The 26,681-nt window shown below is 35.5% G+C and overlaps 1 protein-coding gene across 1 annotated transcript in view; it reads right to left on the bottom strand.

Annotated features, from left to right (window-relative positions):
• The window catches only part of LOC104524009 (myotubularin-related protein 13), a gene marked incomplete at its 3' end in the record, with an annotated part of 112,609 nt that overhangs the window by 23,325 nt on the left and 62,603 nt on the right, over positions 1 to 26,681 (bottom strand). The window contains exons 6-14 of the mRNA XM_010166755.2: positions 25,344 to 25,449; positions 11,514 to 11,646; positions 9,842 to 9,950; positions 8,987 to 9,100; positions 8,082 to 8,159; positions 6,030 to 6,143; positions 5,379 to 5,507; positions 4,528 to 4,626; positions 1,952 to 2,156 (exon numbers count right to left, since the gene is read on the bottom strand). Coding sequence (XP_010165057.2) covers positions 1,952 to 2,156; positions 4,528 to 4,626; positions 5,379 to 5,507; positions 6,030 to 6,143; positions 8,082 to 8,159; positions 8,987 to 9,100; positions 9,842 to 9,950; positions 11,514 to 11,646; positions 25,344 to 25,449 — 1,087 coding nt within the window. The remainder of the gene's footprint in view (positions 1 to 1,951; positions 2,157 to 4,527; positions 4,627 to 5,378; positions 5,508 to 6,029; positions 6,144 to 8,081; positions 8,160 to 8,986; positions 9,101 to 9,841; positions 9,951 to 11,513; positions 11,647 to 25,343; positions 25,450 to 26,681) is intronic.

Below are 26,681 nucleotides of genomic sequence, written 5' to 3'. Positions count from 1 at the left end.
AAAGAGATTCCATCCTCTAACATACTAATGAAATATATGAATAAATACAAATCAATTAATATATATGTGTGTGTTCTGCAGTGAACTATATAGTCTTACATATTTTGTAGCAGAAGATAACTATTTTTCCCTAAAGAATTCATTGGCCATGCCAAGAATTCTGTGACATGGAATAAACCTGACAAACCTGTTCTCTTATCTAGATTCCAATTTGCTGAGATCTAAAGATTTTTTCCTTAATGCAATGTTTTATTCTGAATTTTCAAGAAAGTTCAGAATGGAAGAACTAACGTTCTGTTTTTCTCTTTATTATCAAGTAAATAGAATATAAATGCAGAATATGCTCTTCTTTTAGATAATAATAAGCTCCTAATATTCAGGGATTCTGACACACAGGACTCGACATAAAAATTAAATTATTAAAAAAGAAAACCTTCTCTTGCATCTAGCCTTTTAAAGAAAGACAACAGAACACAAGCACATACTCTAAATTTTCTGTAACAGATGCAATAAAACAGCCAACAGCAAAGGCAGGTGAATAGAGTTTATCTTCTTACATAAACTCAAAGAGAAACAGGGCTGGAAGGCGCCTCAGAGGCCATCTAGTTCATCCTGCTGTCCCTAGAGAGGATCAACTGTATTTACGTTATTTCTCATGTTTGTCTAATATGTTCCCAAAGTTCTCCAATAACAGAGACTCCATGGCTTCACAAGAAATCCATTCAACTCCCTCACAATCCTCATGTAACCAAGTTTTTTTCTGACAAATAACTTTACTTTTGTGCTGCAATTAAACCCATTTTTTCTTATCACTACAGATTTTTCCCTTTTTTTAACAGCATCTTATAATTGAATGCTGCTACTATGTGTTCCCTCAGTCTTCTATTTTTCAGTCTAAACAGCTCTCCATCTTTCCTTGTAGGTCACATTCTCCAGACCACTGGTCATTCTTGTTGCTTTTTCTGGACTCCCTCCAACAGAACCAAAAGCAGAGACAGTCTTCCAGTGTCCAAAAATGGATACAAACAGTCCAGCTGAGGTCTTACTGAGTACAACGAAAGGATTTCTCCATGGGGTTCACTGACTGTACTCCTGTTTATACATCCAAGTAGAGATGTTTGTCTTTTTTGCAATAGCTTGATACAGTTGGGTCATGTTTGCCCTAGGATCATGATAATCCCCAAATTAATTTCTGAAGAACTGCTGCATAGTCATCTGATCATGCCTATGCAAGTGCAATACCTTATTTGAAGAGAAACAGTAGAGAAGGACAAAATTCAACAGAAACTAGGTCTCTAATTTTTCAAGATTGACTTGAATTCTAATGCCATCCTTTAAAAGTTTTGCAAGCTCTACCACCTTTGTGCGTCCTGCAAATTTACCAAACATACTTGTTTAAGCCATTGCTCACGCTGATTAATATGACTGCGGCTAACAGAATTTTTCTGGTATTAAAATGAAACTGACAGGTCTACAGCGTCTACATTTGTTCTTTATATTTATATATAGGTATATTTATTTTGAGACAGATGCTATGTTTGCTCCTTGCCTTTTTCCAGTAATTTACATGTCTTCTACTAGTGTCAAAGTAGAAACCCTAACAGTTCAAAGCTTGGTTCAGCCATTCCTACAAGTAACCTACAGTGATATTCATCAGACCTAGATGAGCAGACAATATCTAATGTAATAGTTCAGTCTAACTCATTCAAATCCTTTTTTGTTGTTAGTAATTATACCACTCACACTCTGGATGTTTGACTTCTTAGAAAAGGCTGATGCAAAAGGGCTTTTAAAATTGCAAAGCCAAACAGGCGTGCTAAGTGTTACTATGATTGCTAAAAATACTGTATCAACGTGAAATTGAGAGCAAGACATCGCAGTCATGCAAATTATATATTCAACATAAGAGATAGGATGACAAATAGGTAATTTGGGGAACAACTGAACATACCAACAGGGGGACCTGCTGGAACGACGCACTTCTTGTCCCCCCGGGTGGCAGGGGGGGCACCCTGACTCCTTGCGAGGCCTTCCTGGAGGAGCTCCTGCACCCGGCACTCATTGATCCGGGGGAAAGGGAGGATGTGAACCCGCAGGTGGGAGCCCTCCGTGGGCCGTGGCACTTTCTGGAATGCTATGTGGGGATTGGGATTCTCCTGCAGGTCAGAAGCAAAAAGTTATACACAAATGTGTTACGTAGTGTTACCATCTGTCTCAACCAATTTTACTGCTGTTTTGTGTATCTGTCATATCTAAAAGATTAAGAAGCCAAGTATCTAATGCAGCTGACTAATATCATGTTTCATATTCATATCATCCTTGATTCATTATCTGTAATACTTCCAACTTTGTTAAAGGCTTTTATAAAATTATTTGTCAACATGCAAAATTCATAAAGAAAGAGAGCAAAAGAAAATCACTGCTTAATTTAGGTTGATTTTATGCAGCTTAATTAATATTTAGGACTTGAATAGAAATTAGTTTGACAATCAACCTTTTCATCAGAGAGAGGGTTGAAGAATATTAAAACATACAATCTCTCCACTGAGTTCTGAGAAATATTCTCATCTTGATCAAGACTATGAAGTGAAAATTCATTTTTGTACCATGCTGTATCAAACTATGGCCGTCCCTCATTAGGGACCAACTTTCTATCTTCTGTATGTCCCATAAAAATATGTCACACAGCTCACTGTTTGCACTAAAAAAAAAAATGAAAAAAGTTAGTATAGGTGATCAAAGAGAATAAATGATGGGCCTAAACTACAAGGAAATTAAAAAGAAACTGTCAAATCAGATTTCGGTGTATTCTCAAAGGATACAAGAGACTTCTATTGTTGCAAAACTATCAGAATTTGCACTGCGAAAACAAATGTTTGACTACATGATTTTTCACTCACTCTTCTATGGTCTTTGTTTTCTTTTTCTTTAAAAGAAAAAGTAATAAGCAGCTCCAAAGAAAGCTTTTATCCTTGCTTTTGGGTTTTCTTGCAGAGGTCTTCAGAATTAAAAAAAATTTTAAAATCAGTTTCACGTTTCAGAACACTGACTTACTTGTTTTATCAAAATAATTGCTGCATCTGCTATTATGTAATTATCATATTGATCTAGATCTCGATATTATCATGTAGTACTGCAATACTGAAGACATTAGCAAAATATGCCCTGTACCATACAACAGAGATGTGACTGAATGTGGGATATTTGAAACTTTGCTCTAGGTATGTAAGCTGTGTTGGCGTTTGTCAATACCAGATGCATAATCAGTGCAATATGCATTCCTATATTTGGACATGCAGCTTTTGCCTCTGGTGTTCAGCAACTGGAAAGACCATGTACATCACAAACCACTAAGTTTCATTCAACTACCTCTACACTGATTTCAGCTTGTTTAAAACACACTTGCCAGAAGGATATCCTGAAGAGAGCAAGATATGAAAATTCACCACTTCTTTTAATTTTCTTTCCTCAAATGGTTGATAATCTTTCCTGTTTGGTATTTTTTCTGGCTTCAGGTTGTACTCTTTCCAAAATACAGGTGAGACCTACATGTTCCATGAGCATTCTACCACCTCACAGGATCACATCTCGCATCTTGAGGAGTATAATGATCAATCAAATAAAACAGGGTATTTTCATTTCTTCATTCATATACCAGGAGTTAACAGTAATCACGTTTGAATTTACCATTATCCAATTTGAGTCTACGCTGCTCCTTATTATGAGCTATGTATCACTGCCAAAGAGAGCTACTCAATCAATTTGGTTTCTGTTGTACAAGCACAATTAACTTGCAATAAAACTTGTAAACAGCTCGATACTTTCGTTTACAGGAGCAAAAGGCAACAAGGAGATCAAATGCATCAACTTGCGAAACATCAGGCAAAACAAACCAGCTACTTAGCCATACAAATTCTCTGAAGAGGAAAGTTTAATGAAACATGCAAAAAAAATCTAGCTAGGAGGATGAGAGCACGAGATGCCAGAAGAAGCAAGGCAGGGAAAGGGAACACAATCTCAGCAGGGGCTAACAGATGACATATAACAGAAAAAGCCTGAAAGGGAGCATAATCATTCCACATTCCATTTCATGGAGAAGAGTGATCCAGAAGAAAGACACAGAAAGAGTTACTTATATCTTGTCCACCACAAACCTAATCTCAGCTGTATATGCCATCATGAATGTAGGCCTAATGTCTTCAACTCCTGAAACAGTATATGCCAAAAACTTGTCTGGATTTCCACTTTTACCAGCTAGACTAATACAAACATCTCTCCCTAACAACCTTGTTTCTCATATGTATGCAGACTGTCACAGCTACAGTTTGATGACTATTTAAACTGTGGAGCAAGATGTCAAAATATGCCACGCAGTGAGTTTAAAGTTCCAAAGTCTTTTGTCATAATGTAGATGATGACTACCACAAGCAGTCATTTCCATTTTCAGGTATCAGATGAATCTCAGAAATAAGAATTTTCAATGTTACTATCTCAACTCTTGAAGTGCAGCAGGCACAGTAAACTTACATTTTTGAAGAGCTGTTCTGCAAGTTCTCTAACATGTTTTATCATTTTTGGTGGATTACCTTCTTCAGCTTTAATTCTTTCGACTTCAAAGGCTACCAACTTTAAAACAAAGAAACAAAAAGAATACAAATGTTAATTCAAATAAAACTAATTTCTTTCCTATTTAAGTCACGAAATGTTAATCTTAAATTGAAACTGAGCAAACAAAACTGAATATTGAAAAATGTGCAATGTAACGTTGCTCTGGAACATGAGACATTTTCATTTTCTTACAGAGCTTCTGTTACCAGATTTTACAGTCCTATCTGACACAGAACATCCTAAATACCCAAAACATTCCTTTAACATTTCTAATACCACAATCCTTATTTCTCATATATTCTAATACTATGCAGAGTTAATACCAAACTCTATTTGTACTTTACATTCAAATAAAAGCCAGCACAGTAAAAATATGGCATCACTTCTTAAAAGAAAAAAATGTTTGTCTCACTTTATATTGTTGGGTATGTATTTAATTTAATTTCTCAATTACTTTTTTGATGTTTCTAAGAATATAATTAAATTACTCAAAATAATTCTGTACTGGCACATGTGATGCATTATGAAGTTCCAAACCTGACAATAGGAACAGCATTACTATGATTTACACAACGGTTTAACTCCATACATATGAGCAGGGCATAATTTCATGGAAGTAAGCTAGAAATATATGCTTAGTAGAAAATGACAATTGAGAAGTTGAGTATAAACTTTATATAATACAACAGTGAGGATTCAGAAGCATTTCAGTAGTTTTTCACATGCTGAAATACAGGTACATTTTTATTTCCTTGGGAAACAGTTTTCACCTCATCAAAAAGATCACAGGCTCTGAAAGGAGGACCCCTCTCTGACACAAAACCAGCAAATGCCATTCCATTGAGAACTTTGGTCAGAAAGTCATTCTCAATTAAGCCTCGCTGCCCCAGGAAGGCTGTCTGCAATAAAGACAGAAAAAATGCATGTATTTTACCAGTATCAAATCTGCAACCAACTATTTATGTACTAGCAGTTAAACATTTTCACCAGCTTATAGTAATATGTGGTACTTTCTAATTCAATCTTTTATATACCCTAGTATCTTTATACCTAAATTCAGGAGCGATGTAACAGGAAGCATGATGCACACATTTTATAAACCTCACAGGCAATAACAGAAAACTAGTACTTTCATGTATTGTTTTCTAAATTACATACATATGTTTTCAAAATTCCTTAGTGATTCCTCAAATATTTCTTTGTATTATATTTTATTGTTAACTTTGTTTTACATCTCATCACTGTCCCTGCAATTAGTCTCACTAAAATGCATTGATACAATGCTATGTCAAAATAATGTTTATCACACATAGATTATTTTGTTTTTTTAAACTTTTAACACTTGTTCAAAAGGCAAGCTCATGAGAATAACGTGACACAAACAAATACTACATAATTATATATAACTGCTTCTCTTTTACCTTATGGAAATGGATGACTGGTTCAGCATGAATTCTGATCAGCTGAAGACATGACCGATATCCTTGGAAAAGCTGTGCAAATAGCCTAAGGAAGATTGCTCGCACTTCTTTATCCTGTAAGCAGTAATTGAATATGCTGTCAAAACATTTTCATTTTCTAAACTTTTCCACACTTTGTATAAAGCTATCTGAGAAATGCCTACAAATTCATCAAACGCAGCAGTGTAGCATAGAAGTGGAGATACTGAAGTTACACGTGTTACTGAAGTAACACATGAAGTTACATGAGACTACAGCTCCACTGGCCTGTCCTCAGATGGCAATGATAGATTCAAGTAGATATTCCTCCTACTCCTACTGCTCTTTTCTATGCCTGCACAACAGCCTCTGGGCAATACAAGTGTAACTGTTGGGGTGGTCATGTGGTGAACCACATGAAGGAACTGCCATGAGAGAAAACTGATGCTAAATAAAGGAAAGAGGGTATTTTAGCTTGGATTTATTCCCTAAAATAAATGTGGCTGTGCAGCACTACACAAGTAGTGCCAATGGAGTGGGCAGGGGTGGCAGGGAACCACAGGGGCCTAAGCTGGTGTTGTTGCTGCTGCTGCTGCTGGGGAAACCAGGCTCAGAGCACCACAGGCATCACCACCGGCATCTGCTGTGGCTCTGCCAGCTGAGGAGACTGCTCTACGTTTGCTCAGCTACTTGCCTAGGACTCTTCCAACTCATGTCTTCACTTGCCAATCCACTGCAGCCAAAATAAGCCAGAGTTAAGATTAAAAAGTTTAAAATAGTAGATCTTTAAAGTCCTGGTTTATTTTGACTTAAATGAGTAAGGGAGTGCTTACATAAATATCTACGGGTTAATGGAAATGATGTGAACAGTTGGGGGCAGACTTGGGGCAGTGACATCTTCAGCTGGCCCAGATGAAATTAAAGGCTGATCAAATCCCGTGCCACCCACTCAGACTGCTGCCAAGTCTAAAACCTAAGGTCCTAAAAATCGTTTTATGACCTCAGGTTTTATGGTGTCTCAAAGGACTTTTAATATAAACTCTAAATTTAAAAGTTACGAGCAGCAAAGTATATTAGATGAGTCAGATAAACAGCTGATCAGCTAATCAACAAGCAAATACAAACAAGTTAAAGCTTGCAATGACTTTTTTAAAGAAATAAGTTTAGGTACATACAAGATTTTATATATCTGTCCAACTGGAATATGTTTCTAGATGGCTTTTTTATTCTTCTCTCATTATGATCAGTGTTATTCTATTTTTAGGGCTCATTTTCCTGAGAGATATTCTCACTTCCTCTGTTTCCAGAGAGACTGCTCTCTAGGATTTTAACAGGTACATTTGTAGCCTGACTTTTCAGACTACTTGAAAACATGGTCATTTCTTTCAGATTTAACAATTCTTATTTTGATACAAAATTATATTAATTTATAACTTCATTGAAAGTGAGATCTTAGATGAATTTTGCAATTAGTTTAAATAAAATCTGGATGACATTTTGTCTTCAGCAATAAAAAATACACAATCTTAAAGCAAGAAACAAGAACAACAAATATAATGTACCACTTCAGTTTTATGTTTTTGAATACACCTACACAAAAAACCCGAAGTGTGTTCTTAAATTGAATTGGTTTTTGGATTTTAGTTTGGACTACAAACTCATGTTCAATTCTAGACACTCCTACAAGCTAAAAACAGCAGCTTTACCAAGGTGTTAAGTTATCATGGCTTCACAACTAATTTTAATCTAAATTAACTAGATTTTAGTAGAAATCTTTCGACAGACTTTTTTAATATAGACAATTACATATTGTTTCATTCAGGTTGAGGTTCATTAAAGCCAAATCTAACGTTAAAAACCATACAACAACTTTCCCAATATGTCCAAATATACAGTGAATAAGAATTGTCATTATTATTGTAACGATAGGGATATGGAAAAGGAAACATGAAGCAGAAATTCTTAAAAGAAAGTTAGTCTAAAATTTCAACAGTTTTCTACTTAAGAAAGTCAGACATAACACAGAAATCTTACCAGCATTTTTGAGTGTGATAAAGCTGTTCGTGGGGGAGGGAATGCATAATCTGCTGTTTCCAAATCAGGATGCAAAACCTAGAGAATTTTTTTAAACAAAATTTTTTTCCCTCATTTTGCTGAGGAAAGGACAAATTATTTTTTTCTTCTTTCTCAAATTGATATTCACTGATATTAAGTACCCCAAATAATAGACTGAGTTAAATTATTAATATTGTATGGAAATAAGGGTGAGATTAATTTCTCAGCTTCAGGGTTCTATAAGTGAGCTAGTTATCAAAAACTCCTATTACAGTCAATGAAGCTAATCAATATAGTTAGGGATTTTACAGTTGATTCATCTGAAACAGATTAACTAAGAGAAAATTCTTCTCTTTAAGATAGGAAGGTTTGTTCAGAAGCCTCCAAATAAGGTGTTTTCTAATTTAGGACAATGACAGTAAAAAGACAAATGGAACTACTTTTTTTGGTGATTCCATAATCAATAATTCTTGAATATTGATATAGGGGCATCATGCAAATAAACTAATTGGTTATTCACTTCTTAAACTTCAAGACAATATGTACAGTTGAAATTAATTTACGAAAACAGAAAAAAAGCTAAAATGAATAGCAACAATGCTGCTCAAACACCGAGGTTGCACTCTTATTAAAAAAAAAGATTATTAGGAAGGAAAAACCACTAACTTCCTCTTGAACAGTGAAAAAACATTTTAGTAGTAAATTACTAATGATAACTCTAACTTCAGATGATAAATTCTTCTAAAAACAGGAATGTTGGCAGGAATCTTAGTTTTAAGTCTCACATTTCCAGTGTGTTTGAAAGTGATTTAATACCGAAATTCATTTCTCATTCTTTAAAAATAGGTGAGAGGATAGAAAATGGGGTTTGTATCAAAACATACTAGAGAAAGCGCCATTTGAGTCTGATGTAGCAGTGGCTCTGGCAGCTGAGAAAGATGAATACATTCAGGAATTTTAATTGTGCCTCCATCCAGGTCTGCTATGATTACATCTAACTGTAAGGAACCAACAAAAATATTATCAGTAGTGTATACTGTGAACATAATTTAAAAATGCAAAAGTTGAAATTTCATGATCTGCACATAAGTTAAAATAAACAAATTAAAACAGTATAAACTTTAATGTACAGACTGTATTTGCTTTTGATAAAGGAAATACTCCAAATACTTCATATTACTGAATCTAGCTGTGAAAAATGAATGTAAACCAAAGTGAAATTAGGCCAAACTTTCAAAAGTTACTTCTGTTTCTAGATGTTTCAGGTCCATGTTCAGTGATCTGTTGTTTAGGTTGTTTGTAATAGGTTGTTTGCAAAAGGACATAGTGAAGACAACTGTAAGTAAAATTACACGTTTCTAAGTACCTCTGTAAACCTGTTTCTGTTTCTCCAAGCACGTGCTTAAAAAGTAAGGATAAAATAAAATAATCGAGGATACATTTGAAAATTGTGAATTTTTCAAACTCATAAGAAAGCTGGAAATGAATCCATTCCTTTCATCCTGCACTAGAAACAAATTGGTTTTCTCCTCTACTTTATAATCTCAATGTATTTACAACATAATTGATGCTTTTTCTTTTTTCTCCTTCTGATTGTCTTGCTTTGCCTTGCCTTCTACATTATTATTTTAAATGTATATGTATTGTTCACATAAACATCTCTGAAGCATGGAAAATACCTGCAACTAAACATCACAACTGACATTGTGACTATGAATATGCTGCGTACACATACTTACAAGCTCATGAATGTCATTACGAAAGACAGAATGTACGCCAATTATGAAGGGTGTTGGTGAGCTGAGAACTTCCAATAGCTGTGCAGGAAGAATTGGAATATAGGGATAACTGTGAAAAGAATAAATAAGATAAAAGCTCTCAACTATCCCTTCACATAGGGCAGTGTTTTTCTTTAAAAGAAAAAAAAAATCTTCCTGTTACATCTGAAATAAATACTCGTATTTTAAAAATACAAAAGATGCAAGTATCCATTTTTATCCACTTTATAAAGTACCATGCTGTCAAAAGAACATCAGTCATGGAAACTCCAGAAATTATTATACTAGAGTGTCTACAATTTATTGTAAACAAGTGTATTTTGCAAAAGAAGAAAAGACTATTTATATTTGTAACATTTATGTTATACAGACATTTATCCTCAACTTTTAGTAAACTAGGGACACTCAAGTTATGCATAATACTTTCATTTTAAAAAGATAGCTAGTTTTTGGCCAGACACTTACAATTCAGCCTTTTCTAAAATATCATTAATAAGAAATCTTAAAATTCAATTTTTTGCTTTGATAGTGAAATGACAACTAAACATTACGTATAGAATTCTATATTTCAGATCTTGTTTACTTGATTTGACAATTTAAAAAAAATCATTGTTTTCATCATGAAAATCTGTGTCTAAATTGATCAATGCGTTTCAACGCCTAATTTATGTATTAAAAATTTATGCTCATTACTATTTTAGCAGTAACAAACATATTCCAAAACTCACTTTCCATTTTTTTCCTTCTTATTGTAGAATAAAATGAAGCCTATCTCTGAAATATTTTAAATAAAAATGTGCAACTAAAATACAAGCACCTTTTAAAACAGATTGAGTTAGAATTAGATGTTTTCTTCCTAAAAAACCCAAATAGCTTGACATTAACTTTTCCATTTCAAAAAGCTGGATTCAGATGTGGCTTTTCAGAGAGAATCATTTTGTTCGTGTAAATCCATTCTCTGGTGGACATTTGTCAGTGACTTAAAACTGTGATACAAGCTAATGTAGATGTTATCTTAGAATCAGAGAATCTTTTGGGTGGTAAAGGGCCTCAGGAGATTATTTAGTTCAACCTTTTGCTCAAAGCAGAGTCAAGACTGAATCCAGATCAAGTTGCCCTGGGCTCTGTCCAGTTGGGTCCTGAAAACCTACAAGAATGGAAGCCCCACAGGCTCCCTGTTCCACTCCTTAGTTATCTTCATAATAAAACACACTTGCCCTGCATCCAGTCAGAAACCTCCCTCAAAAGAGGGGACTCTTTTGGTTTATGGCCCTAATCTCTTGTTCTCCTGTCATGCACCTCCTCTTACTTTCTGCCAGGCTGTTATTAGTCTCCCCCATACCTTTTCCATGCATTTTACTACTCATGGATCATTACTGTCAAGTTTTACCATGTAAATGATGTCGTAGGTAGGGTTTCTATTGTATTTGTAGATAAGATGTTTCTCCTTTATTTCCACTGTCATGATGCACTCAGATATTTATTAATGATGTGTACAGACTAGGACTTTTATATATGATCATGAAAACCTTTGTTTATTTGAACAAACATAGCACAACTCCTTTTGTTAAGGACAATGTAATCTAAGTTATAAAATCAGTCAAAGAGTTCAAAGAATCAAAACTCAACTCACCTATATTTGAGGGGAAACATCAAAGACTCCAGAGCCCTACAGGCATCACTGAGCCTCTGAAAACTTGCAGAGTGAAAGAGAACCTTATTTTCTGTAAGCACGGCACAGAATAAGCTGAGAACATTTTGGATTCCTTAAAAAAAAAAAAAAAATAAAAAAAAAAATCTGTAACCATGTGCCAAAAGAAGAATCAAAATTACATTAAAACATACCATTTTCTGGAGAAATTTTCAAAAAGCATATGATAAATGCATAAATTGCCAAATCCAAGTTCTTCTACCTTTTATTTAACTAGTGTAGCTTCCTTTCTATTTTTCAAGTTGTTACAAATGTATTTCTACATTTCAAATATATTGTATTATATGTCCCTTCCAATAACACTTTAAATGAATTCTTCTCAGCACAAATCCCAGCAATGCTTTATAATGACATCAAACAGTATTATGTGTATCTTCTGCATAGACTTCTGTGTATCTAGAATTCAATTCTGGTCACTAATCCAGGCTTAACTTGTAAACCTTTGTGTATCTCCATGGGGGGAAAAAAAAATCATACTGCCGAGCTCAAAAGTAAATGACAAAGACTTCCTCGTAAATACATTTATACTTTATCCATGGAGAGCATTCTAGGAGTCACAAGGTAAAAATGGCAGTAAGAACGTACATGTCATTAGAAGGATACATTAAAGAAGGGCTGGCTGTTTAAACAAGCCTCACTAGATTTAGGGTAAGACACAAGAGTAAGATGATGGGGTTTTTTTTAAGACAATATAATGTACCTAGGAGACAAAGCCATGTGCTTTCAGGGAAAACCAAAAATACATTTCCTTTAAAACAAAGTCCCATCCTGAGAAACAGACATGTCTGAGATATGTGAGATATGCTGAAATTTATGAAATTTCCTGAAATATGCTGGAATGTATGATGTTTCCCTGAGGACATAGCCTGTGTTATCAGTAAGACAGCCTGTATTACCTTTACAAAGCTACTGCTTATCTTGCAATAATCTTCCCAATAAGAAGTGTGACTACTGAGAGCCACTATATTCATATGATAACACTTTGTTTTGCTTAAGTAATTTTTATTACATGTTTTGACAATTTTTTTTTTCCTATGCTGTTGTACAAAAATTTGCTTTACTGGAGTGGAGCTTGGTTCATAAATACAAATGGACAAGGATTTGGGGAGGGTTGTTCAGAGAAAGACTTAATTCTTAGGATGAACAAGTCAAACAATAATATAATAGCTTGTGCTTTCAAACTCCATTCTGCTAAGGACAGACTCATGAAATCAAAGGCAGAGACTTGAGAGGACTCAAGGACAGAGGGCTTTGTTTATAACACTGAGTGAGTTACTGTTGCAAATATTTTCTATTGTTTTCAGTGGCATAATTAATATTGTGCTAGTATAAAACAAACTGCTTTGTAATCCTCAATGTAAGGACAGTGTTAAAGGAAAAAAACCAACTAGTTTTCTCATGTGAATGAAATAGCACTCATCAGTGAATGGTTAGAAGCTAAACTGAAATAGCATCCTTTCTTATGTATGTACGTACAAGGGTATGTAAGTATTCCAACACAAAGTAGAAACTGTTGCCTGTTTAAAAAAATATCTATATGAAATAAAAACTTGAACTGCCCTTTTTTTGCAAAGCTGCCCTTGTTCCTTTCCCAGAAGATTTTAAAGATGGTTTTGGAGTATACTTTTTGTTTTAAATTAAGTTTTTGTTTTCAAGCTGAGTGGGTTTTTTATACCATTTCATTCCACACCAAATACCTCATTAAGACACTGATGAATATATTGTTTTAAACATCTGACACTTTTTTCCTATAATCAGATACAAAAATTCTCAAAAAACCCTCTATAAACCTATAAAGTTCTGGCAGGTATTGCTGAGGAAAATATATTAAAAAATATTCACAATATTTGGTACAACTAAATGCTCTAAAGAAAACAAAAACAAAAAACCAAAAACGCTCTTGTGATCAAAATATTCATGACTAAAAATTATTGAAAGAAATTCTGGATGTCTAGTCAGTGTAATATTTTTTTTTCTTCCTGATTTTTCTTGATAGTCTTTTAAGAACCCAAGTTAATGTATACTATATTAGAAGACAGGTCAAAACTCAGTACTGAAGTTCCACTGAAGTTCAGCTTTTCTGCCTAATAGAGTATGTTGGTAACCAGAAAAAAAAAGGTCCTCATTTCTGTAAAACTTGGGGAGGAAGGAAGAACAACAACAACAGGCTTGTCACCTGAACTCAACTATGGTAAGCCTGGAGTCCACAAGTTCTACCTTCCTCCCAAGGTTTTAGTGGAGGACAAAGTGACTATATTCAAAAGGCAACACTTACTGCAATAAAAAGAAGTGATGATACAGTTTGTGAGGCTGTTTCATAGTTTCACTAGGGAAATCAGCCTGGTTTTCCTGCATATTAGTGGCTGCAGATAAAAGTTTCAGTTTGTACTCCAAAAAGGCATTTTCCACTGTAGTTTAATCAGCACCAATATAATTTGATATTTAAGATGAGTATTTTTAGCAAATATCTCCCATGTATAAACTTGATGCCACGAAGAAGAATATCTACTGCAAACAGGTTTTAATTACATTCCACTAGTTAGTCTCTCAGACATTTGCTACATTTTAACTGGCAATGGAAGATGAAATTGCAATGTTTGCTGTGATAAGAATGCACGAGATATAGCCACAGCTTTGCTGAGTTAGACAAAAGCACTGCTTTATTTCCAGAACTTATGGAAGTGACCAAAATTGAAAGCATCTAAAGACACCTCTCATAAATCAGCAGGTCTTAGTAAGGAATAGTAGGAAAAAAAAGGACACTGGGAAAGACCCAACCTTCTCTGCAAGTTTGAACAGAGCAGGTCTTAGTAAGGAATAGTAGGAAAAAAATGGTAAGGACACTGGGAAAGATCCAACCTTCTCTGCAAGTTTGAACAGGGACAAGTGAAAGCCATCACCAAAGCAAGGAGACAGGCTGGTAGGGGCAAGGAAAGCTCATTTGTCAACTGCTCACATATCAAAAAGGATAAGAAGCATTGTTTCTCCAGTTTGGCAATCCCTGTCACATGTCCAAGTTAGCAAGTCCTTGGAAAAAGCTGTTAAAAGCAGCTGTGAACTATGTACATTACTGCCATGCAACCTTATCGTTGGCTAAAATCCCTGCACAAAGAAACACCTCAGTAGAGCAGCAGAGACCCAAGTGCAGGATGCACATCTCCTGTACGCCCTGCCTGCACATCTGGGCAAAGTCCAAACACCTACAAGAAACCTGGGTGGGAAACAGGCAGTGGGTACCTACAGTAACTGGCGTAACTTTATAGATGTTCGTAACTTCATGCTGAACTTTTCTGTGTTCTGGAAGTCACCTCACCAAAACTGGCCACATTTCAGCAGAAACAGAAAAAAAGAGACTAGGAATCCTGTGTGCTTGCATTTGAAAACAAAATTACTTTCATTTCTGCAAGGTACCTACAATACAAATGAATATAACAAAATGGGAGCATTTGACTTGTCAGCTGTAATCAGAATTCATATAAAAATGTATAAATAACTTACAAGAAATAACAACAGAATGCAAAACAGACAAACAAAAAACCAGGAAATAATCAAGGTCATTTCTTTAGGTATCTTTCACAAAAGACAGTTTAAAGTCAGAACTTCACTAGCTCTTACCCTTTTTGTTTCTGAATGAAAGCTTCACAGCCTAAGAAATACTAATTTTACACCTAAAAGTTGTTATTGGGGTTTTTTTTTTTTTGTTTGTTTGTTTTTTGGTTGGGTTGGGTTTTTTCCACAGTAGAAGTGCTGTTCCATTGAGAAGATAATCACCAATATTGACCAACTTCTTGAAAACAGGCTACTCAATTTGGAAATGCACTTGGACAGTGGAACCAGGCTAACCACTGCCACTGACTGAAAAACTTCTACAGCCCAGACAGCTTCTTTTTGTTCTTTCAATACTCTGTATACAATACAGAAGAATATAAAATAAATAAATACAAGTGCACAATATAGACTTCTAATCTAGAATAATCTTGTTTTCAAGATGATAGCCACTAACTCAATACAAAATTACTGCTCCACACATACCTTGGAATATATATTTTCAGGAATAAGAGCAAAATCATGACTGTGAAGATAATTTTCAGCTGGTAGAATTAAACAATTTATAAATAGTAAGACTTTTGATTACTTTCCTTTTTTAAACATTTAAACCATTGACTACATTATTTGACTGAGCCACCAAGGTGTTGTTTCAAGCCCTGCATGTTGTTTACTGAAAACAAACAGTTCTGAATAACAGCCTGAGCCCAGTTTCCTCATGCTACAAGACACAATTGTATCTGTCTGTAACCTTGAACCGTACACTGGTCTTCAGACTCCACATTACATCCGATGCTAATTTGTCAGGGCATAAATAGACAACATGAAAAACAACAAACAAGTTGATTTTTACAGATTACCCTTTTGCAGTCTACAGACAGACAGACATCCTGCAAAATATTATACATACGCTGGAAAATTTTGAATGGAGGCTTCCTGACCTTCACTGTTTTCAAGTATTTAAAGAATCTGTAATTTGTACTAAATTATCTGACATCCTACATCAACAAATGTATCACTCTGCCTGCTTCCTGTTGTTCTAGAATTTAAGTACTTATTTAAGCATGATTAAAAAAAACACAACACAAAGCATACTCCACAAATTATTAATTGTCCTCTATATTGCACGACATCAAAATATTATCACCAACTTCTTCAGACTTTCGTAAAGAGTTATAAACATGAGATTTGGAAACTGGACTAGTTGAATACATTATTATGCCAATATGCCATTCTTGAATTACTGGACACAAGAAAAAGCTTAATAGACAAAATAATCCATAACTTAGCCAGACTAATCCAGGAAACGGGTCAACAAAGACTGAAAAGCCTTTCTGAAAGGCCACTGGAGAGTGCATAGTACAAGTTCTGTGCCAGGCAGTATCAAGCTCTAAAGATAACAGGGAAAAAAAGAGAAAAACAAAACTCTTTTCCTTTTTTATTTTTAGATGTAGCTGCATAGCACTGCTAATGAATAAAATACAAGCTTAACCAATAAATAAGAAGCAACAATTGTACTCAATACACAGTTAATCCTTGCCAAATTGCATTCATCAATCTAAAAATTACACAGTATCTCCAATCAACTACACACAGTTAAAACAAACCCAAAAAATAGCTGTGTCACTCAGTTTGGGATCAATTCTCATTTAGAAAAGTATGCAGTTCTGTTATCAGAGTAGGATTGCACTGCACACTACATGATTAAATCATAGCCAAACTTGCTCACAAATGGGGAGCAGTCTAGTTGTGCCAGCAGACAGATTCGTGAGGGTTAATTTATCCTACTTTCTGGCTGGGTAACAGAGAACATGAGTCAGACAAGTGCCCCAAGAGATTAACTTATTTGATCTTTGTCAGACTAAAGAGGAAGAGAAAGAGTAAGCCTCAGGCTCAGAAATTAGTATGAACACTTTATTAATGAAATGTTTGATTCTTTGAGGGAGTCTGAGCACACAGAAGCAAACATGAAATCAAAATGCAGTACTGAAATCAAAACACATTTTTAGAGATAAACTTTTGATTTTGGAACTGAAAGCAATTCAGTATCTGAACCATGAACGTTGCAGATTCCTTGTAAGAAGCAGGGCACAACCAAGGCGTCGCTACAAACTAGCCCTTGAGGAGGGTGGGAAGAGGTAGAGAAGAGATAAGGAACAGGAGGACCGTATAGAAAGATTCTGATATAAATGCCATAAAAGCCAATTAATCAATAAACAGCATATCAAAGAGTCTGTGAAAACATATATATATATATATATATATAAGATCTCTTCAGCTGATGGATAAATATTCCTACCACTATTGCTCCCCCAAAGTCTAACAATATCAATTGCGTTCTGTCAACACTGAGTCAAGCAGATGGTTGTCATCCAAACCCAAAATTACACAGGCATAAGGAAACAGGGATTAAGCACAGTATATGATCTACTTAGGAAGGCACATGGTGATGTCTGCCATTTGCATGTTGATATCACTTCATTATTATCAATTTCATTAAATCCCCCTGCAGACCTACTTAAAGGAGTAGCGGAAGCCCTCTGGATTTCTTGAGCCTTTGAGCACAAGTTTGCCAACAGACTGAGAGACTATTGGAAATTATTCTGCATATATGCTAATTAGCAAAGTATGTTATCTTATAGGGAAGTGGCAAATCAAAATGCAATTACTGTATTTATTCCCTCACTGCCAATCTCTATAATTGGAGAACTGTCTTGGACTGGAGTCTGAACAACTTTTATCTGTTAATGACAGCCTTTTTACGGGACTTAGCCATGTTACCTAGGTAGCATCAGTAATCTGGTATGGTGATGCCCACTTACAGATACCAGCATATCTTAGATCCTAATCTTGAAACCTTAATCTTCATTTACTCAAAGGCACAACATGGAAACCATAATTTCATTACAAAGGCATATGCTAAAGGTAGGAAATCGGTACATTTCACTTTCAGCAACACAAGAAGCATATAAAAACACTTAATGACTTCCTACCTTGATGATGGATATTTTTTTCATCTTTGTAGCTATATATAAAACAGCCAGTCTCAAGTGATTTGAATCAAACTACAATGCCTAATTCCAGATAAATACACTGCTTATTTATTTACATAAAATTTTAAAAGCAAATATTTCACTCATAGCTAAGAATAAAGCCAACAGGCACAATAGAGAATGTTCTCTAAAATAGAGAATGGATTGTAAAATATTCTTAGTAGAAATACTGCAAATTAAATCCTGATGGAGCAAATGGATACTCATAATTTGACTGGATTCATTTAAAGCTGAAAAATGTCCTTTAACAAAACAATGCAGACCAAGAGTAATACCGTTATGATCCTTAGAAAGAAAATATCTAAGAAGAGTATTGTCATTCTTGAACTGTACACAGGAAAAATGGTCAAGGATATGTAAGAAAATGCAAACATACCTGTTTCCTGTCCGAAGACTACAAAGTCTTTCTCAAGGGACACAACTACTGAAGCATTATATTAATGGAATCAAACAAGTGCAAAGACAACATGAACAGAAGTGGCTGACCAGAATACTCTGTTAGAGCTACCTTCAGCTGCTGTGGATTGATATTCATGGAGCATAAAACCACAGACATTTGTAAAGCAAAAGTAGGAAAGTAATCTGTTCTGAGTTGGATCTGTTTCGGTATTTTCTACAGCAGAGGTAGCCTCTTCTGCCTTTTCTAAATTTGTTTGTTTATTTATCAGACATTTGCTTTTTGGAGTTTACATTTTCTTAGGACTGGATAAAAAGTAAGCAAGCATCTTGTTCCATGTACTTTGTTGTTCTGCAAAACTGTGAACACTATGAGAAATATTGGTCAGTGTCTCCCAACACATTTCAGAATCCTGTGTACTGATGGTTGGCATCACAGCACCAGCATTATACTGGTAATGACAGAGCTCAGTGCATCCACATATGCCAAACAAATGTAAAAAACTGAGCAGCATGTACTGAAGGAATAATCTGACATTACTTGACTGTAAACTGCTCTAATGGCTGTTATGGAAAGGGATGGTCTTACCCCACCAACACGCTGCTGCTGCTGCTTTCTTTACACCTGCATTAAAGCTCCCAAGAGTCCAAAGTGAGAGGGATGAATCTGTTCTCATGGCACCACTTGGCTATTAGACTGATTTAACCACAGTATCAAACCACAACCTGAGACTGTTGACAGAAAACAGATGTGACTTTCCCTCCTTCCACCCTCCAAATATTTTCTGTTAACTTGGTGAGATAAAATAGCTCAGCATGTGTGAGCCAAGCACCACTTCAGCGCAGGAGATGGGGCAGGACTGTGCAACTGGAAACACATTTACAAATGGGATCGGCTGCCTGGCAGTTTATGCCGCTGCAGAAATGAAGTCTCAGTGAGTATCCACAAAGTGCAGTTACTTGGGAGTGCAGAAGAGTCTCTGTACAAAATTCACTATCACAATATTCCTTTATTTCCAACAGCAGCTAAAAGAATACTGTCTTTTTGTTCTGCTGTTGCAGCAGTAAGGGCCCATTAACACGAAATGCCACATCAAATCCCTTGGTAATCTATTTGTTCTTTGACAGACTACACAAATCTACTTGGAAAGCTTGAATGCCAAATTCTCTTTTGCTGGGTTACAGAGCCAACCACAGCTCACTGGCCATTGGGATTTAAACTGAAACTACAACATAAGCCAGCAGCATCCACTCATGCAACATGCGGTGCCAGGTTCCATAGGCTGGAGAGCCCACAATTTATTAAGATCAAAGACTGATTAGAAGTTTCTTGATTATATACTTCAGTAAAACTCTCTTAATTTAATTTAATCATACATGCTGCTAAATTCCAACAAAGGGTATATATGTTCCCATCACACGACACAGAACATCTCATAGAAAGAAAAGAAATTGAGTGCATTGGGTAAGAAGCTTGTAAACAACCTGACAGAGGTAAAAAAAGTTCTGGTCCCTGTCACTGAAGTCTCATAACAAAGATGAGATGTGGAAAGGGCACCACATCAACGCTTAGTGCATCTCCCAGTTATAGGTATTACTGTACTGAAAATGCTGCATTTGGCCACTTCATATGCTGTACCGATTCAATCTCTCATTACTCAGCTGCCCTTACATTATTCCTAATCATAGTGAACTATTAAAATATAAACAATTCTTGCTCTATGTTGAAGACACTAGGATTTTTTAGTCAACAAGTTGAAGCCAGCTCACATGCTGACTGAACCTTTCATAACGTTTTCCAGCCATACAAATACAAATATATATTTATCAGGAATGTCTTTTTCCATTTATAAAGTAATTCAATATAGTAATCTGTTGGCATAAAGTACACTACATGAGAGGCTGAACATTATATCTCCCCTAAACCAGAATTAAAATAACAAGAAACTATTACATTACAGAAAACATTCCTCAAAGTGTCAAAAAAAGTAGTCAAAAGCAAAATTCTGGGTATTTTAATAAATCCTGGATTTAGAAATATGGGACTGAAGGGTCTCTGAACAGTGAAAGGGTGCAGCCTTTTGCCATCCAGACTATATCAGACAATCCCAAATTGATCAAGCTTCACATTAAATGTAGTGATACCACATGTCATTACTACTCACAACAGAAGACATTTCAGAATTTTTCTCCTCCTATGGTTTGAAATAATCTTTCAGCTTACAGCCTTAATTGATTCATGATGTTTTTACCTTAGGCTGTTCTTGATGCTCACCATTTTCTGTGGCTTAAGCAGGTGTACCCAGGAACTCCTCTCTTTGAACAATATTGATGTAAAAAGTAGCAAACGGTCACATATATGGTTTACTATATGGAGCAAAATAAAAGGATAAAATACAGCAGAAAAACCTAACACTGTTCCAAAAGCAGCCTTTAAAAGCCATTATGAGCAATGATATTACTACTTTAAATAGTCTTTTCAGATTTTGGGTTATTTTGTGATTTATGTTTTCTAAAGGAAGCTACACTTTTTAAGCAATGGCACACTGCTCCATAACTGAAGGCAAGGCAGGCACCAAGTATGGAAACAAGGCAGGAAGGGGCAGTACCCTCACCAACAAGTGATGGAGTCCCACAGTAGGCAGAGAAAGGTAAGTTGGATAGGTCTGCTGACAGCAGCTAGGTTCAGCCAGAAGTCAAGATAGCCCGACAAGCCCACAGTGATGAGGAAGGTCTGAAGTCAAGCCAGGAAGGGTCAGGATCAGGTCCAGTGATGGTAGCCAGGTCAGTAACAGTGATCACCAGGGAAGTTCATAGTCATGAAGAAGACCTGAGATCAAGCCAGGCTATCCAGTCCATGGGTAAGGATCTGGGTCAGAGAAGTATGCTGCCAGATACAAGCATCACTGCAACATGGCTCAGGCAAGGACCAAGGGCATGGCCTGAGCTTAAGCACAGCATCCAAGCGAAGAGGCCAACAGGCCCCTCCTTCTCGCATCTTTCTCACAGCTCTTTCCTCAACAGTCTGAACCAAGGTTGCACAGCTGTGCTACATCAATGCTGACCTTGAGCAGAGGCAGCTCAACCCTGCAAGGTTCAGGGGGCTGTTGATGCACTCAGGGCCCTGACATCAGCTTTCAAAGGAAAAATGTATAAGAACCAAGTTTTGCTGAACTATCAGCCCAAGCAGAGATTTCAAGTCTTCTGAGAGCGAAATGTATGCTCAATGTTATTGGCACAACCAGAGAACCATTTAAAGAAATGTGAGTTTTAATGAGTTAACCAAAATTGTTAAGTACAAGTCTGTCATTTTAAACTCCCTCCACACATACAAATACCTACTTCCAAACATAGATGGAGCAGCATACCTTCATTAAAAAATAATTAAAATAATGTTGTGGTAATTAAGTAAGATCTTCCCCCCCAACAAATTTTTGAACACATAAACCAGTTTTAATATATTCATTACCAAAACAAAAGTATTAAAACCCCTTGATCATTCTTCATTAATTTATAAGAAACCAAATGACTGAAAAATTAGAAAATTCAGTATTTATTTACTTCTGGACAATTTGATAGTTCACTTAAAAAAATTATAGACAGGTATGATAGTTAATAAATGATCCCATCATTTTGTTATGAAAGGATCTATCGCTGTATAACAGTAATGGGTTTTGGTTCCATGACTGTTTAAACCAATAAAAATCATCACTGTTAGTGTCCCACCATGGAAACATGTGGAAAATATTTCACTTCTATTGCCTGCTTAGTGTTAATTAATTTTAGGTAGCTCTCTGTGGTATCAGAGAGGTATCTGCTCTGGTACAAAAGAAAGGTAGGAACATCCAACCAGGGAGAAAGGACAGAAAATACTCTGAACTTCTCAGTCTCAAGTCACACTGTTGAATTTTGGAATTGAATAGCCATAATAAAAAAAATACATGTTACCAGTAATACTTATACTGCAGTGGAGCATTTTAAACTGCTTCTAGTAACTCTGTTTACCAAGTCTGCCATCATACACATCAACCCCAGTATTTATATTTTGTGCAACTGTAACAGTCTTTAGAAGTTTAATCAACCAATCACTTCTGACATCTGGAATTACTGATATTTAATGACACTGCAGTCTTCAAACATTACTTATAAAGTACTTGTTTTAGAGGCTTCATATACTGCCTAATGGTATATGCACAATTTCTAGATTAAAAATATTTTAAGATATGTAAAAAGGCTCAAGGATAATGATATTTAAAACTTTTATATGTTACGTAATAGCTTGAACAAATGAAAACCAAGCTTGCCAAGCAACCTATCTCAACCTAGCATTACCATTCATCTTCATCCTGTTCCATCTATTTAATCTCTATTCTATCCAGTCCTGAATTCAAAAGCACCCTTACCTTTTGTCTTCATCAGGAAGATTCAAAGTAGAATTTACAACAAAGTTTCATATTTGCCACTTAAAAAATTACTTTCTTTGTAACACTGAAAGTCAGTCTGGGTTCTACGGAAAATTCTTGAGTTGTGAATTAAAGATATGAGGAGGAAAACCAGCACAGACAAATGAAATGCAACAGAGGAAATAAGGGGGTAGGAAAACAGCCCCGATAAGAGACTAAACAAGAAGGAAAGGAAGGAAAACTCTTCTGTTTTCATTTAAGTGTTTGGAAAGTAGGGAGAAACATTAATTCTTCAGGAAAAGAAATTTTCAAAATTGTTCTGCTCATCTTAGCAGAGCAATTCATGCTACCAGTCCTTGAAACATGCAAAAATTACAAGTGCTGGTTAAATCTTAGGTTCTTGTTTTGCTGCTCAGGTCCCCAATATAATTTTGTGTCTTAGGTTCTTTGGAAAAAACTGCCTGTTGGGGAGATGGAGTTGTATGTCTCAGGCACAAACAACTGAATATGGCAGTGCTGAACAACCATACTGCCAGCAGAATGGAGAAAGCCAGTAGGGCTGCAGTTTGGAGAAAAGAAAAGAGCTGAAGGCAGAAAGTCAGGATTGTATTGTTAATAAAGCAAGAGAGAAGAGAAGTATAACCAAAATCTCCTTTGAGCCTGAAGAAGGTTACTGTGTTTTGAAGCTTTTGTAGATACCTACAATCTTACCAACAGACAATGAGAAATAGGAGAGTACTGAAAGTCTTCTAGCTACCACAGATCATCTGCAAAAGTAACTTCATTATTACTGTTTTTCCAGCTAATTCTTGTTGATGAAATCATCTTTAGGTGTAGTGATCCAGCTACAGGCCTGGCTTTTGTCACATTATTGCCCTATATTAATTTCTTTTAAATAGAAAAAGAATGTATGATTTAAAATGTCAAACACTTCTGTTCCTTATTATTAAGCTAAAAACCTTTGGGAATGTTTTTCCCAACTGTAGTTTAACGCCTAAGTGAAAATAAGGTCTATTTCCAGATATGCTGCAAACTTGGTAATACAGGGAGGGTCATCCGCTGCACAATATTATCCTGCCAAGCAGAACAAGCATGATGAGACCACTATTGCACAATATTTCTCAAAATAAATGTTGAAATTACTTTTGTATCTATTCATAGCGGTAAATTTTGTCTTGCTGCCCATCTTCTTCAAAGAAAGAGCTATTTTTAAAAACGTGATTTATACAGTTCACAAATATTTTTCTAGCTACTCTTCAATTTTCTATTAATAATTTCAATAGGATTAAGTGACTTGTACCAGAAGAGAAATAACTGAACATGACGTTACTTGACAAACAGCCTAGTCAATATTTGTGTCCTAAAGACAAGCATTTGATGGGATAATAGCAGTCATTAAAGTAACTATCCAACACCACACTGGACGACAGAAGTAGAATATTTTTGCCCAGGTTGGTAGAGAAAAATATGCATTAGGCTCCTGTTTAAATGGAACAAGAGAAACAGAACAAGTGTGAATATAATTACAAAAAGCACAAAAAACTTCTGACAAGCTCAACTATGATGTCCAGAGGAAAGGATTAGGCCTTATCTCAGAAAAACAAACTTTTTCACAGGGATGAGCTAATAAGTTCTATCACATCCTTCCGGACTCACTGCCTTTAACTATTCATAAGATTACATGAAAACTGAGAATAAATGTGAATTTATTTAAAACAGTCTACTCATATTTCCAGTCCTCCTCTGCTACAAGTTTGTGGCAATGGAAAGAATACTAACAGAGTGTTAGAATGTAACGAGAGACACAAGACGAGTATTGAGGTACCCAGGTAACAGCGACACGACGTTGGAATTGTAACGTACAAGTAAGCATTTGATGAGGATTGTGCTAGATCATCTTCTTGAAAGACAGGGAATAACAGGTAACAACAGAATAATATGAATTCCACATAGTTACCAATATCAGTACATGGTATCTTTTCTACTAACCTTTTCAATTACATTAGTTTTATTTTTATCCTCCTTGGTTTAGTTTGGAGTTTATACAGTACCCAAAGGGCAGGCAATCTTTTTATATAAATGTTTTTGTAATTAAACAGATGCACTTCTGCTCACAGTACACTTAGAGATGCTAGATAATATTGGAGATAACTTACCACAAGCAGGATGTTCAAAATGGTTATATTAATGTCTGATTAGGGATAAAAGTACTATTAGTCATTCTTTCATCCAAAAGAAATTAATATTTACCGTGTAGCTTTTTTGGCACATAATTTGAAGTGAATGAGAACAGAAAATACTTCATTCTGTAATTTAAAAAAAGAAATTTTTTTTCAAAGCAGACCTAGACATACCCAGTTGCTGAAAGAGAAGAGCCACACTGGTGCCTGTAACTGGAAGGCTATCATGTAGAGGAGTCTGTATCAGTTGTCGGTCTCCAGCTCCCAGAGAAAACAATTTCTGTAAAATATTTTTTTTAATTGAGTATAAGTTTAATTTATATAGAATAAACAAGTTGTTGTCATATAGATAAGTGATCCATCCCGCAAAAATGATTTCTTTTCTACACAGAAGTTTAAAGTCAGTAAGCCTAAATGAATTGACCAACAGAGATCTGAAATATGATTTGAGAACAATGATATGTCTCCTTGAATATATAGCATAATAGTGCCTTCCTTGCTTTTCCATTGAATTCATTAAATAGTTATGGCCTTGAAGCCACTCAGTATTACACTTTTAATAATACATCAAAAAACCTTCCAGAAAAAAACAAGCCCAAACAATTTAAAACCCATTCAAATCAGAAAAACACGTATTATTTTCTAACTGAAGTTCTCTGCTATTTACTGTCTGCATGCACGTCTTGAGTATGAACATACTTGTGATACATGGGTATTGAAGAGGACACTTCTGCTACGCCCATGTTCCTGCTCTGCATATTAAAGTACAACTAAAACTTCAGTTACCTTTCCAGCACAAGAACATACATGTCTTGAGAGAGGCAGGAAACAGGAGTGAAAGGAATGCACTTATGTATCACATCCCCATAAACAGAGTAACTGCAAAATAATCTTGCTTTCCTCTTTGAGTAAATCCGCATGACATTCAAGCAGCACATGATTTCAAGCAGCTACCTCTAACCACTAACTACCACGCAGTGGGAATGATTTGTGTACAAGCAGTAATCGTGGTACAACTCTACTCTATATGGCAGCAGAGGTGTTGAATGTATGAAGGTAGAAGCTCTAGTTGCTGCACAGCAGATGTTTGAAACCAAAATGCTCCACAGTAAAACTCTGAGCTGTAGTAGTGATGCTCTTCCTTGGCACCTTAGCAGCAGACCTGGACGAAGGTTAGTATTTGATTTTGCAGTTGAATATTTCAACAGTGAACACATGAATAACCTGGGAGGCTCCTCAAGGACTTCTGGAGATAAACATCAGAAGAACATTCCCATTCTAAGATATATAATTCAGATTTAGCCCTGGAAGGATGAAGGTTAAGAAAGAAAAGAGAAAAACTAAAGTTCTGATTAAAATGACAGTTTGACACTAGTAAATTTAAGATTGAACTGAAAGAACATTTTATTTTAAGAGATAAGGCAGAAGGGAGAACAGCCAGAGGAGCATTACTTTTCCTCCCTCTTCTAGCAAAGGAAAGAGCCACTGGGGAAAGACATAACTTTTTTTTTT

The sequence above is a fragment of the Antrostomus carolinensis genome, unplaced genomic scaffold (assembly GCF_000700745.2).
Source record: "Antrostomus carolinensis isolate BGI_N321 unplaced genomic scaffold, ASM70074v2 scaffold13244, whole genome shotgun sequence".
Classification (NCBI taxonomy): Eukaryota; Metazoa; Chordata; class Aves; order Caprimulgiformes; family Caprimulgidae; genus Antrostomus; species Antrostomus carolinensis.
The sequence above is the reverse complement of the archived record's forward strand: the minus strand, read 5'-3'. Positions and strand labels throughout refer to the sequence as shown.